This window comes from Hydra vulgaris, chromosome 04 (genome assembly GCF_038396675.1).
Source record: "Hydra vulgaris chromosome 04, alternate assembly HydraT2T_AEP".
Taxonomy (NCBI): Eukaryota; Metazoa; Cnidaria; class Hydrozoa; order Anthoathecata; family Hydridae; genus Hydra; species Hydra vulgaris.
The window spans coordinates 47,088,475-47,103,507 of record NC_088923.1 but is presented as its reverse complement, the minus strand read 5'-3'; the positions used below and the strand labels follow the sequence as shown (position 1 = coordinate 47,103,507).

At 27.4% G+C, this 15,033-nt stretch overlaps 1 protein-coding gene across 5 annotated transcripts; it reads right to left on the bottom strand.

Annotated features, from left to right (window-relative positions):
• Nucleotides 1-5,871: 5,871 nt before the first annotated feature.
• On the bottom strand, nt 5,872-14,339 carry LOC136079849 (uncharacterized). Of its 5 annotated transcripts, none has more exons than XM_065796491.1 (8): nt 14,107-14,339; nt 10,802-11,104; nt 10,595-10,714; nt 10,264-10,371; nt 10,081-10,139; nt 9,857-9,935; nt 6,570-6,735; nt 5,872-6,037 (listed from the first exon to the last, which is right to left on the bottom strand). In XM_065796491.1, exons 2-7 carry the CDS (start codon nt 10,878-10,880, stop codon nt 6,719-6,721), a joined length of 462 nt encoding a protein of 153 aa, XP_065652563.1. In that variant the 5' UTR covers nt 10,881-11,104; nt 14,107-14,339; the 3' UTR covers nt 5,872-6,037; nt 6,570-6,718. The 5 variants fall into 5 exon arrangements, with proteins under 5 accessions (XP_065652563.1, XP_065652562.1, XP_065652564.1 ...); XM_065796490.1 differs by having other exon boundaries at nt 14,117-14,339; XM_065796492.1 differs by lacking the exon at nt 14,107-14,339 and having other exon boundaries at nt 10,312-10,371; nt 10,802-11,337.
• Between the last annotated feature and the right edge of the window lie 694 nt (nt 14,340-15,033).

Here is a 15,033-nt window from a genome sequence, read left to right as displayed (position 1 = left end):
CATGACAATTTATTGGACTATAGTTTTAAACCGAATTGTATGGTTTTGTGGAAAATTTAAAGCGCAGCACGCAAGCAAATTTTTTTTGTCTCATCTCACCCCGTTCTCCCCTACATACATGCATTAGATCTCTTGATGAAATATTTTATGGCAATATCTTTAACAAAACCCTTTCTTAACTCTTGTTTTCGAATACTTGGGCCGCGTTGCATTAAATCAAAAGAAATATCTGGTTCTGTACTAATATCACTTATGTCTGAGAAAAGCTCTAGTTCTGTAGTTGATTCGTCTACTTTGGGTAATTGTTTAATATTAAAATGTTTTAACTGCTTCTTTTCTTTGTTTACAGTCTTATATCTCATGTCTTTGCTCCTCAAAGTCATAAGGCGACTGGACTTTTGGTATTTTAAAAATTTGATATCAGCATAATATGAAAGTTTATAAAGGCTCGTTTTTTTAAAATTTCTTTTATATTATCTTTACCAATCCAAAATTCTACTCCCCCTTCTTTTTGAATTCTTCTCTAGATTTCTCTTCTGCTTCAGAGTCCTTACTCTTAATTTTTAATATCTGCCAACTATCGATTAAACGAGTGATATTATCCCTGCAAAAATTACGATAATACATTAAATGAAGTTAAAACATTAATGACACAAAGTGTCATAATATTTTAACTGCATATATATATATATATATATATATATATATATATATATATATATATATATATATATATATATATATATATATATATATATATATTCTTAACAATATATATATATATATATATATATATATATATCTGTTAAGAACACGCTTTTTGATTAACAATGTTAATCAAAAAGCGTGTTCTTAACAGATACACGCTTTTTGATTAACATTCAAAGATTTTCAATTGGGTTGAGATCTGGAGAATTTCCAGGCTAATCAAGCAACTGTATGTTTTTTGATCCAAGCCACTGCTTTACAGACTTCGCAGTTTGGCATGGTGCAGAATCATGTTGAAAAATTGTGCACTGATGAATAATCATGAAATTGATTAGAGATTCATCCAAAACGTTGAGGTACTTTTTTGCATTCATAGTTTCTCCTTTGGGAAAAAAGTATAAATCTCCGAGGCCATGAGCAGAAAAACAACCCCACACCATTACAGAAGGTGAATGCTTCACAGTTTTGCGTGTGTATTTAGGATTGGTAGGATAAGAACTAGTAGGTTGACGAACAAAAAGCTTAACATCAGAGAACTGACGAAACATAGACTCATCACTGAACATCACCTGTGTCCACTGCTCTTCTGTCCAATCTTGATGCTTCTTGCAGAACTCAATGCGCTTTTTTCTCATCTTTTCAGTTACTAATTGCTTCTTAAATGGCCTTCGTGCAGGTAAGTTTAATTCCGCAGAAAGTCTGTGACGGATTGTGCGCTTTGAGACATTAGAAAGTGTTGGTATGCTGTTCTGTAGGTCATCAGAGGTTATTGAAGGATTCATCTTGACAATTGTTACCATCCTGAGGTCAGTACGCTGTGAAGTGACTCTAGGACGTCCAGACCTCTTTTTAGGAGACAGGGGGATAACCTGCTTTACAACACGCCAAATTGTAGTGCGTTCAACCATGTAAATTGCTGCAATGTCTGCATGAGACATACCACTTTTAGCAAGACGTTGATTGCATGCTTTTTCTTCTTTACTAAGCTGCCGAATCTTAGCCATTATTTTCATTGAATTAACTGTTTAAGCTACAAAATTGTCTTTATAAATATATTTATACCTAAAGATAAAAATATAAGATAATAACACTTAGCCTACTGGCGTGGAAACATTGATTTGTGTAAAATTGTGCCTTGTTGCAAGACTTTTTGCAGCACTGTGTATATATATATATATATATATATATATATATATATATATATATATATATATATATATATATATATATATATATGTAAATTATGTTAGTGTATTTTACAAATAGAGTGCTCAATGTTCTTAAAGAACAGAGCAATAATAAATTAGTAAAAAACACTTATCTAACTTTTATCTTCGACTTGAAGTTTCACCATAGCTGGATCATCAGGAAGAGTTCTCTTCCTAATAGAACTCTTCCTGATGATCCAGCAATGGTGAAACTTCAAGTCGAAGATAAAAGTTAGATAAGTGTTTTTTACTAATTTATATATATATATATATATATATATATATATATATATATATATATATATATATATATATATATATATATATATATATATGTATATATATATATATATATATGTATGTATATATATATGTATGTATATATATATATATATATATATATATATATATATATATATATATATATATATATATATATATATATGTATATATATATATTTATATATATATATATATTTATATATTATATATATATATATATATATTTATATATATATAACTGTTATGTCATAACAGTTCATCATGTAACATATTTGTTTTATTGTTCGATAATAAGAAATTTTATTTAATCAATCAATTAATTAATTAAACCATCTTATAGTTATTGTATTATTTAGCTATAAACCCATACGTAATAACAACTAGAAAAAAAATTAATTGGAGTGGTACTAAAAAAAAAAACTTTAGTCATCTACTAGCTTAATAAGTTCAAAGGATTATAAAAATTTATTTTACTATTTTATTAGAAATTGAAATGAAACTTACCTTATAGATTAATCCATTAATAATCCATTTCTGTAACCTCCGTCTAACCAAGGTTTTTTTTACTGCAAAAAGAATACATTTGTCAGGAAAATTGACAAGACCGGAGCACTTTGCGATTTTGTCGGGCCCATCAGTACAAACATTAAACTTTTTGGACGGAGTTAACTTGTTACTAGAACTTTTAAACTGAAAGTTACGAATTATTTCTTTATTTTTTGCAAAAGTTAATTGAGGTAAAATTTTATAAAGGTTTTCTTCTTCAAATAAATACGCTCAAGCTTTTAGTCTTGTAATTTTGGCCATTTTTAATATTATTTTAAAAAAATATTAGACTACTTCTTATTAGTAACGCAAATTTAGTTTTAAAAATTTTGCTATAGCATTGGAAAGTAGTAGTTATATTTTAAATTATTGTTTAAGTACTTTGGTTTATATATTTTTTGATAATATTTTCCGATCAAATTTCCGGGTATTAAATTTATTGCGCTGTTATGTTTATTAAGTAGAGGCCATTAAGGTTAGCGTCCGGGGCAGGTTACTCCATGGATCAATTTTTTTTTTTTTAAACTTAATTTGACACTATTATAATAACTATCCAGTTTATAGTTTTTTCCGTGTCTGGAAACAATTTATTAAAAAAATCAAAAACGTTATTTATACGCCACCGAGTGATAAAATAGGTTTTTGTGAAGGAAAATTTGGATTTTTTACCTATTTCAGAAGATTTTGTAGACTAATTTCTTAATTTTTTTAACATGAATAATATTCAATCCAACATAATAAGACCGTAAGGACTTCTTGGGGCACATTAAAAAAAAAAAAAATACAAATAATAAAATATATATAAAAAATGTTAAATGTATATTTAGAAAATGTAAAAACAGCTTGGGATAATTGAGGCCTTATAAATGTATATATGTTTGTACGCTTAACTTAAAAAATATACTAAGTATAAAAAATGAAAATACAATAAATACAATGAAAACACAACTCACATTAATTATAGAACAAATATGGAAATAATTGATAAACAATAGCAAAGTAACAAAAATAGACAACAAAGCAACGTACAGACAAAAAAAAAAAAAAAGAACTTTAATGAAAATAAAAAAATATATAGAGAGAAAATACTTTTTAAACGCCCATAGGAACGAGTTCCACTTAGTTGTCCAACATTTTCAGTCATTGACTTCAATGGATATTTCAGGTTGTGTACTACACAAAGTACTTGGGTCCCGTGAAATAGTTAATTTTTTACTTTTTAATCCATTTTTAAAATGTTTTTTTTTAAAAGTATTTTATTTATTTTTTATTATTCAACAGCGATTCTATTTATTTACGCTAAACTAAAACGCTAAAAGTTTGTAGTTTATTGTTTGTTTTAATTACATTTCTTTACAATTTCTTTTATTTCATTTGACTTTTTTTTTTGAAACGTTATTTTTTTTATTAATTTAATTATTTAAAAAAAAGGACAATTAGGTAGCGTTCGCAGTCTTTTGTTACATACTTGCTCAACCTTCAAAATTTTAATAAAGCTATTATTATTCCTACTTTGTGAAAACGGTGTTGTGCTTTAAAAATCGTAGGAGTTAAAATAGCCAAAATATTGTTGACGTAATTAATGGGCAGCCCCAAGTTAAATAAAATAATGCAAAAATGAAAATTAATAAAATATACAAATTACGCACCCGATACACTAATAGATACGCGTAAAATTTTTTTTTAGATACGCATAAAATACACGTTTTTAATAACAACTCCCGTCGGAGCTATATCCTCAAAATCAAAAGGACCCAATACTAAAGTAAAGTACTCTACCAATATTCCATTAAAATGTAAACACCAATATTCTTTTAAGAAAAATTAAGACAAGAATTATCGCAAGAGGCAAACTTAAAATATATATACAACTGGTTTACATAAAAAACAAGTAGGCCACTATTTGTGTAAAATAGTAACACTAAAAAAATGCATAAACGAACTTAGATGACAATGTTTACAACATTGTTTGTTTACTATGTTTTTTTGTTTTTTTAATTATATATTTCGTCGTTAATAGTATTTACAATAACAATGTTCATGAATAAAAAACAATATATGACAGGGGCAAAAAGAAGACTATAGTTGCCTTATCACTAAGCCCCGTAATAAATATACCGTAAATTACAATGCTAATAAAAACCGTAAAAGTTACATATGCTATTAATTATTTTTTTTTTATTAACGCTTAAGTTTACTTTACTTACTAAAAAGACCAACAATAAAGAAGAAAAAACAAACAAACAAACAAAAACAAAAAAAAAGGCAAAACAAAAAAAAAAAAATAAACAGAAACAAGACTAGAGACAAGATTATTTATCATATTTATGTATTAGAATAGACAATCTTACCCGTTGTGCACATCACTGTTGATTCAACGTTGACTGAGTGCTTCCGAGCAGTGTTGATTTACCGTTGACTGAGTGCAGAGTTTTGTTAACATTTGCAACGGTGTTTTACAGTTGTTCCGTCAACGATGAATCACTGTTGCTTTGTTATTGTTAATTTAACGTTGGTTGAATGCTTTTTATTAGTGTTGATCAACCGTTAGTTGACTGCGGAGTTTTGTTTACATTTGCAACGGTGCTTTAAGGATTTTTAACTGTTGATTTCACTTCGTTAATGAAATTTAATCGTTTATAATTAAAAATAAATACAATATAAAGTAAATGAAAGTATATAATTACTCATTTAAGTAATTATATAGTTTTAATTATTTTGTGTTTTAATTATATAATAATAATTAAGAAACAAGGAAACGATGAAGCGCATTTTTTATATTATTGTAACAAAACTATATATATATAGTTTTATGTATGCAAATGTATACATAAAACTATGTATATATAATTTTGTTACAATAATATAAAAAATGTATATATACATTTGTTATGCACAAGTTTTATGTTTACAAATGTATACATTTGTTTTATACTTGCTGCGTTATTCCAACGAATAACTAAATTTTATTCGTAATTTATCTTAAAAGAGTATCCTTATACTAATGTCCTCTAGATCCTCAAGGATTTTCTTATGAAAAACTTATGGATACAAAATAATTTTTTCCGTTTCTATTTATCTAGTAAATAATTAGAAACAGAAACAATATTAATTAATAAGTAAAATATTATCTGCATTTTAAATTTATTTTCAAATAAAACGATGTTATTTTTTATTTTATTGCTTTTTTGTCGTTTGACGTTTATATAGCGTGCCATGCATACGCAACCACTTTCCTATGGCGGTTGTTATGTCGCTATCTTTAGCAGTTTTATCTTGTAGTTTGATAGCATCTAAAAAAACACACAACATAAACAAACAATGATGCATCAAAAAAAGTAACAACCCGAAATAAGTAAGAATCCGAAATAAGTAACAAGTATTATAATACGGCCGGATTTATGCCGAACGTTTATAGGAGCCCCACAGCACGGCCTGTGGTGGATTATGTGTTAAGCAAAAATAGGCAGTTACCTAAAGCCCGGATTGAATATAGGACTGTAATTTTAGTATAAAGTTAGAAAGTAAACGCTAGTTACTTTACTTTGCTTATTGACTTCAAAAAAAATAATCTAACGTTAGATTATTTTTTTTGAAGTCAATAAGTAAAGAAGTAAATAACGTTTATTTTCTAACTTTATACTAAAATTACTAAATGTGTTGTTATACCTTTTATATTGTACAATATAAAAGGTATAACAACACATTTTGTAATTCTAATTAAGCCTTCTGCCTAAGGCACGAAATAAACCCGCCACTGAAGAGCATTTTAATGACAACCGATGGAAAAACAACAACAAGGTAAAAACTCAAAGATGTACTTACCAATAATAGTAGAAAATAATACTGGGCACTTTTCACAAAATGAGATTTTCTGATTACTGTCTTTTATGTTAAAATGACACGAAGCCTCGTCGCTCATCAATTTTTTCATGACATTGTAAGTCATATCTATGGTAGATTTTCCACCCACATTACATACTGATTCTACCTGGGAAAAAAAAGTTGTTAACTTTAAAAACGACACAAAATTCAAGGTAAAAAACAACTTAAGCCAAAAACAAAAATAATAATGTACAACTTCTCACTGCATAATCCTTGTTTACTATTAGTCAGGGTAGCATGGTTTTAACCAAATGGTTTAAACCAATTAAAAAAATGTTGGTTTAAACCAAATTAATTTTTTTTTTTAAAAAGATTTGAACTTACAACAGAAAACTAAAACAGGGTTATGTTAACAAATACAACTAATCTTTAATATAGATATTTTTTTTAAATCCATGATTTTTGTTTCTGTTTTTTCATAGAATAGAGTCCTCAGTGTTCTTATAGAACAGAGCAGTAATAAATTAGTAATAACACTTATTTATCTGTTTTCTTCTACAGGCTTTTTCTTCTACAGGCTTTTTCTCCTTCATTAGGTTCATCAAGAAGCATTGCTTCCTGATGAACTTATTTCATCAGGAAGTTTTCTTAACGATATATATTTGTGTGTGTGTGTGTGTGTGTGTGTGTGTGTGTGTGTGTGTGTGTGTGTGTGTGTGTGTGTGTGTGTGTGTGTGTGTGTGTGTGTGTGTGTGTGTGTATATATATATATATATATATATATATATATATATATATATATATATATATATATATATATATATATATATATATATATATATATATATATATATATATACACACACACACACACACACATATATATCGTTAAGAAAACTTCCTGATGAAATAAATATTTAAATGTTTAGCAAAACTATAAGTAGTTCTAACATAATTTATTGATACCACAAAAAATGTCTCAAAAAACTGGGCGCAAATGTGATATGATTTGGTTAAAATATATACGAGTGACTGTTCCAGAAAGAAAGGGGTGCAGAGCAGTTTGTAATGCGTGTAGAAAAGAAATGAAAGGTCAAATTCAAAGGATGCATGAACATATAAAAAAGTGCAAGCAATCACAAGCCCATGAAATTATGGAGTCAATGGAAGATCAACAACTTTTTGAAGGTAGTTAAATTACTGCATTGCCATTTTAAATTTAAACTTTCAATAAATTGTAAACATATATATTTGAATTATCATGTATAGACATATTAACTTAGAATAATTCAATAAACTGCAATTTCATTTTAAAGGTAACTCACCATCAACGTCACAACAACAAATGAAAAGGTCTCAGCTCAATTCAACATCAGCTGATAAATATTTGAAAATAGATAAGTTTTTCACACAAACAAGCCTCAAAGAGAAAGATTTATTTGATCTGCAACTTGGTAGATTTATATACAGTACAAACTCTAGCTTCAGAACAGTTGAACACAAAGAATTTTATATATAAAAATAAAAAATTTATCAATATGCTTTATCCAGGATACACTGTACCTAATAGAACTCAAATTGGAGGAGAAATATTAGATAGGGTTTATGCAGAAAAAATTGAAAAATGTAATGTATTGAATGGTAAAATTGTAGCCATGTCTTTAGATGGCTGGAGTAATGTACATAATGAACCTATAGTTTGTATCTCTGTAATTACAGATAAAATTAACATTTTAGTAGAAACAATCAACACTTCTGGTCATTCACATACTGGTGAATATCTTGAATATCTTGTAAATTTGGATGCACAGTAAAAAGCTTTGTGACTGACAATGCAGCTAATATGAAATCAATGAGACAAGTACTGTCATCTAAAAGAGATATTATCATAACTTTTGGGTGTGCTGCTCATATGCTGAATCTTTTAGCAAATGATCTTTACATTGAAAATGTGAGCAAATGTTACACAAATAATAAAATATATAAGAAATAATCATAAAGCTGGAGCAATTTATAAATTAAATGGAGGAGCAAAATTGCCACTTTCTACTGAAACTCGCTAGAATTCTGTATGTGATTCACTTGAAAAATATGTCAACAACTGGAGCATCATTTTCACAATGTTTGAAAAAAATAAAGACTTAGATCCTATGATTGGTAAAAAAGTAAGTGATATACAGATAAAGCGAAACACAGAAGATTTATTAAAATATTAAAACCAATTGCAGTAGCTCTAGATAAGTTGCAAAGAGATCAAACAAAAATAAGTGACACTGTTGAAATTTTTAAAGATTTGATAAACAGTTTATCATTTTTAACAAACAAAAAAAAAAAAAAAATTGAATCTAGATACCTTCAGACTGTCAATGATGCTCATTTCCTGGCAAACACAATAGATCCTTGATATTTTGGATGTAATCTTTTTGAAAATGAAAATGAAGCTGCCATGAATTTCGCAGATAAAGAGTTCAAGAATTTGTTACTAATAGTATTCAAATTAAAAGCCAAATCTGCTCCATTCGATAAAAGCTATTTGTATAGTGAATCTGTTTTAAAAAATGTATCACCACTAGAATGGTGGAAATCTCTAAAAATTGTGATTTCAACTTAATGGATATTGAAGGTTTATTAAATGCACCAGCTTCTAGTGCTGGAATGGAAAGAATTTTTTCAACTTTTGGCCTTGTTCATTCTAAGTTAAGAAATCAATTGCGGGTAGAAAAAGCAGCAAAGCTTGTATTTATATATAGAACATTAAACAATGATGTATTGAATAATTTTGATAAAATATTACACTAATATTGATAAAGAATATAGTTTACTCAAATAAAATGCATTATACTTTTTTTTAATTTAAAAAGATAACTAAATACGGCATTATTTAATAAAAACCTAATTTTAACCAAAAAAACCATGGTTTTTTTGGTTTTTTTAAAAAAACCTATGGTTTTTAGTTTTTTTCAAAAAAACCGGTTTTTTTGCAACCCTGCTATTAGTTGACAGATTAACTTCCAGATCCAAAATTTCATTAAAACTTAGTTTTGACACATGTAATGGTTTGACTAAAGATTTTAAATCATTCTGCTTAAATGAGACTTTGAAGTCATTAAAGTTTTTTTCTATTCATGCTATTGCTGCTAACATTGTTCTTTTAAAGGCTTTAAAAAAATTAAGATAAATTTAATTTAGACAATTTTAATTTACTAGCTACAACTAGGGTTATAAAATTACAGGAATAAAATTACTAGATTTGTTCATAAAGAAATATTAAATGAACTTTTTCTTACTTTGATCAGAAATATGGTCTTTATCTGTTTCCCCAGCATTCTTATGAACTTCTTTATTAATTGCTTTTTCACAAGTTAACTAAAGAATGAGTATAGTTATCAGTCAGTTTGCAGATAATCACAAAAATAAAAAAATTTCTGCCAATAAATTTTTTTTTTGTAAAAAGAAGTCAAAGAAACTCAACTAAAGACTACTCCTTATTATTAATTTCAACATTACTGACCCCTTCACTGGAACTATTTGCTGCAGAATTGCTGTATGAAGATACACAAGAACCATTATCTGTAATTTATTGTTAATAAATCCATCAGTATGAAAACTTCATTCATCAGTATGAAAAAAGAACAGAAAGAAAACAAAACTTTAATGAAACTGGATTTTTATAATATATAAACATAATCTTTACTGTCTAATTTTGGAAATGGTGTACTGGAAAAACAGACTTCATCCTCACTTGTTTCTGTATCCATTGACTTCTTTTTTTTTGATGTTCTGGCATTAGCAAATCTTTTTTCTAGAAATGAAACAAAAACCTTAGTTGTACTTATTGTTATTTCTTTTTTTTTTGAATATTTAAATTTATTCAATTGATAATTTTAAAGTTGATCTATACATAAGAGTTACTTCAACACTACAAGTACTAGTTGTGGTTTTCTTGACTAATAACAGTAACATTCAATATAATCTGATTCAAATCAAAAAGTTTCATACAAGAAATACATTTAAAAAATGCTCACCGAATTGGTTTTGATATGCAAATGAATAAATTTGGTTGTACTTTCTTTTTCCTAATTGTGGATTGTGATCAGATTCAGATTCTGAGCATGTTTTAATGGAATCACAACTAATGTAACTCTCTAAAAATATACTAATTCACATAAATAAAATTCATTTAAATTTAGTATTATTTTAATAAATAATGAATTGAATTCCCTTATAAATACCTGCACTCCCAAAATTTTGTATTAAAACAAAAAATAACCAATTAGTTCCAGGATTTTGGCAACGTTTAATATGTGGCATCTTTAGTATCTTACATCTGTGGCATCTTTAGTATCTTACATCTACATCTTTAGTATTGCAAGGCCAACTAATAAACTCTTGTCCTTCTTCTTCTTCAATCCAGTTGGTTGGCACTGTGCCGTATTGGATTTTACTCCACCCATTTGCATGTGGTTCTACCCATTTTACTTTAAGAAAATGCCATAATTGTCGGAATAATATAATATAAGTGTCGGAATTGTAATCTATTTACAAAAAATCTTTTTGTAATATATATTTAAAATCAAAAATCAATTTAAAATAAGAAGAAAAAAGGTATTTGATAGTATTGATATGTGAATATTGACATTATTGGGTTTTTAAATATATTCAATAATTAAAAAAATATATCCAATAATTAAAATTACAACTTCAAAACAAAATTAAATACTTAAATCAACTAACCAGTTAAAATCAATCAAACAATTAAAAACAATCAAACAGTTAGAATCAATCAAACAGTAAAAAATAGTTCCAAGACATTAAAACAACAAAAATGAAAACAACAAATTTACATATACATTTATTTAATGTATCAAATGTCACAATGAACTAAAGTCATAAAAACAAAACCCCCTTTTGAAAAAGGCATAATGATTGCTTTGGAAAAAAGTGCTTCTTTTTTAAAAACAGATTCAGTATAATTATCAATCGTAGATATAAAAAAGATATTGTATGTAGATGACAAGTCTGGTTCATTAAAATAATGCGAGAAATATTTTAATTTGATTAACCTTCCAAGGAACATATCTTCACCAAGCTTTTTTGTTATAATTGTGAACTCAGACTTTGCAATAAAAAAGAAGCTATTTTTTTCCCCTCATTTTCATGGAGTTGTGACTTTTCTTCTAACCTTTTGACAGTCTGAGATATAACATATCTCCCTGAGTGTACCACTTTTTTTAAACATCCTAATTAATTTTCAAATGGATAAGCAGATAGCTCATTTAAAGACTTATTATGATTTAAAACATCATCAGCTATGTGTATTAGAGAATGGACATTATAAGATGAAAAAGTCTCTCCATATAGTATAACAGCCTCATTAGTAAACCAATAAAATAACTTTTTGGAAAATATTACATAACATTTTTGTTTACAGAAAACATTAGAAAGAAGTATACGCGTAGCAATTGACAAAGCAAGAAACAAATTGTATTCTTTACCAGAGATCTTATCTTTTAGTACAACTAATCCAGAGTACAAGAGAAAGAAACGAAACTCTACAGCCTTAAAATATAACAAGTCATCTAGTTTTCTCGCAGTACGTTGAAATTCTGAAGGGGTCATTTCTGCAATAAGAAGCATTTCAGCTGATATTTAATCAATTACATTTTGGTTTAATCTATGTGTTGATGGTCTTCTCACCCAGTTGTGTAACAATCTCTTCACCACTCCTAAACATATCAGATGCATGTAATCCAATACAAATCCACTTACCATAGAAAAGTCTTAAGAAAGTAAAGGAGAGAGTGGTTTGTGTTGATGTAAATCATAAACACCACAACTAAACTTTGCATCTGTTCTAGGTGGTGCAGATGTGCCTAACAGCCTTACACCTTGTTTAAATGAACCATGCTCTTCACATCTTTCACAAGAGTTGTATCCACTGTGACCTTGAATACACTTTAAAAATGCTCTTGCTGGAGCGTCACATATAAAAGCAGTTAAACAGACAGGAAAATAAATATTATTATGCTTATACCCTTTATTTAACAAATGCTTCATTTCTTCAATAAACTCCTCAAGGTAGCAAGAAACATTGTTAGGTTTAATTTCACCATACCACAGAGCAACCAAATATGGAGAACTTTTATTACCTTTGATCAAAATTGGCCAAAACAATTTGCATTGACTTGAATATACCTTCACTCCATCTATATTGACTGTCAAGTCTAAAGACTTCTGTGTATCTTTTGAGAATGTTAAATAATATAATAAAGCATTAGCTACTGTTAGATATATGAAATCACCGCCAGCTTTTTTAATAATATTCATATTGCGTAATGTTTTCTTTAATATTCTGTTATCTTTTGGTAAACTTGGTACAACACTATTTAAATAAATTAAAAGCTCATTTAACGGAGCAGTTTTAATGTTATGTTTTAAAGACCACGTTCGTAGAAAAGATATGGTTGTTACATCTTGATTAGCTATTTCAATATTTTCATTTACATCTGTTGTACTGTTGTATATTTTTTCATTATCTGAGGAATCAATATCAAAGGGAACACAGTCATCTTCATCGGATAAAGTATAATTACTAGAAAAATTATTTATGCTGTCAGAGTCAGAGGAATAACAGTTTTTAAAATTTTGCTTAGTGCAGACAATATTTTCAATTAGTTTTTGATGGTTAGTTTCAATTGGAATTTTCTTGATGTTTGATAATTCTGCAGTAGAAACTGCTGAAGTAGATCCTGATGAAGGAACTTTTTTGTCTCTATTCTTATCTTCTTTTAATAAATCATTAATCTGACTATTTTTATTGCGCCAGTCTCTCATGTAATGCTTAAAATAACTACTTCGAGATTTTTTAATCATAACCAGTAGTATATTTAACAAAACTTGGTAATTTTTCAAGTATTTGCTACAATTTTATCATGAAATAAAAATTATACGCTTATAAGAATATTCTAAAACTAGCAGAAAGCAACCAGTAATATGGGTTATGGTCGGTCTGTTACATAATTAATTTATAGAGGCTATTTTCCACAATTTAAGGTTGTGAAACCTTAACTAATACCCTTTTAAAAAAACGCCTTCAAATTGAAAAAACTAAACAATCTGTAAAATTAAGAAAATTGTCTTGAAAACTTTAGTTTAATTTAAAAGACATCATAATAGATTTAAAATATTTTCATTAAAAAGCAAAATAACAAATACTTCAAGGAGCCAAACTATAAACATTAAAGATAAAAAATCAAATTGAGATAAATAAATTGCATTTATATAGCTAAATATATTGTCTTGCCTTACAGTAAATTTTAAAAGCAGTGAGTTCAATAAATTAAACTACAAATTAATTATTTTTAACAATAGAATGTAGCATCATTATATTATGATAATTGGGTAATGAACCAATTTAACTATATTTAAGTTTAATTGGTGAAAAACAAATAAATTTTAATTAAAAAAGATAAAAACAAATTAAATATACAACATAATATATTATTAAAAAAAAAAATTACAAATTACAAAATTTAACCTTTACATACAATAACTTGTGACATGATTAAAATTTACCAATCACGCATGTATAAATGTGTGGTTGGTAAAGTTTTACTCGCGCTGAAACGACGTTGAAGCAACAGTGTCCTGACAACAGTTGTAAATGGCGATTTTATCACCGTTAGTTTATTAGTGTTAATTCGTTGATCGCCGTTGATCACCACTCAACATCACCGGATCAACGTTGAATCAGCAGTGTTGTGCACAACGGGTAGTAATAAACAATTATTAATACTAAATCATTAATAATAGTACTCTCATTTTAAACGCTTCAGAAGAAATTTAGTTCATTGTCGTTTAGTAAAAGATTTTGCTTAAGTTTAGTTTTAAATTGATTAAGCGAAGAAAGTGGTTTAAGATCATTATTTAAAAGTGTATTCCAGAGTTTAGGTCCTCGGTTTGTGATTGAGTATTTTGTGGCAGAATAGTAGGTTTTGGATTGAGTATAGTTATTATTTGAAAATCTTGTGCTGTATATGTGATTTATTTTTTTAAATAAAGAGTTGAATAAATATGGTGCCATTTTTTTATCAAGTTTAAACATAAATATAAGAACATGATAGAGATTTAAATTATAAACATTTAGAATATTAAGTTTACTAAAAAGTATTTTTGAATGAGAGAAGCGATTTTCATTTGTAATAATCCTAATGGCGTGTTTTTGTTTACATAGAAGTTTACTAAGCTTTATAACATTGGTGCTGCACGAAGCAATGTTAGCATAGTTTAGGTAACAGTATATAAATGAAAAGTATATGTATTTAAGACAAGATTGGTTTAAGACCTGTTTAGCTTTATACAGTATACCAATATTTTTAGAAACCTTATTCTCAACAATACTTATATGTTCTCTCCATGTAACATTTTCATCGAGTATTACGCCCAAAAACTTTGACGATATTTC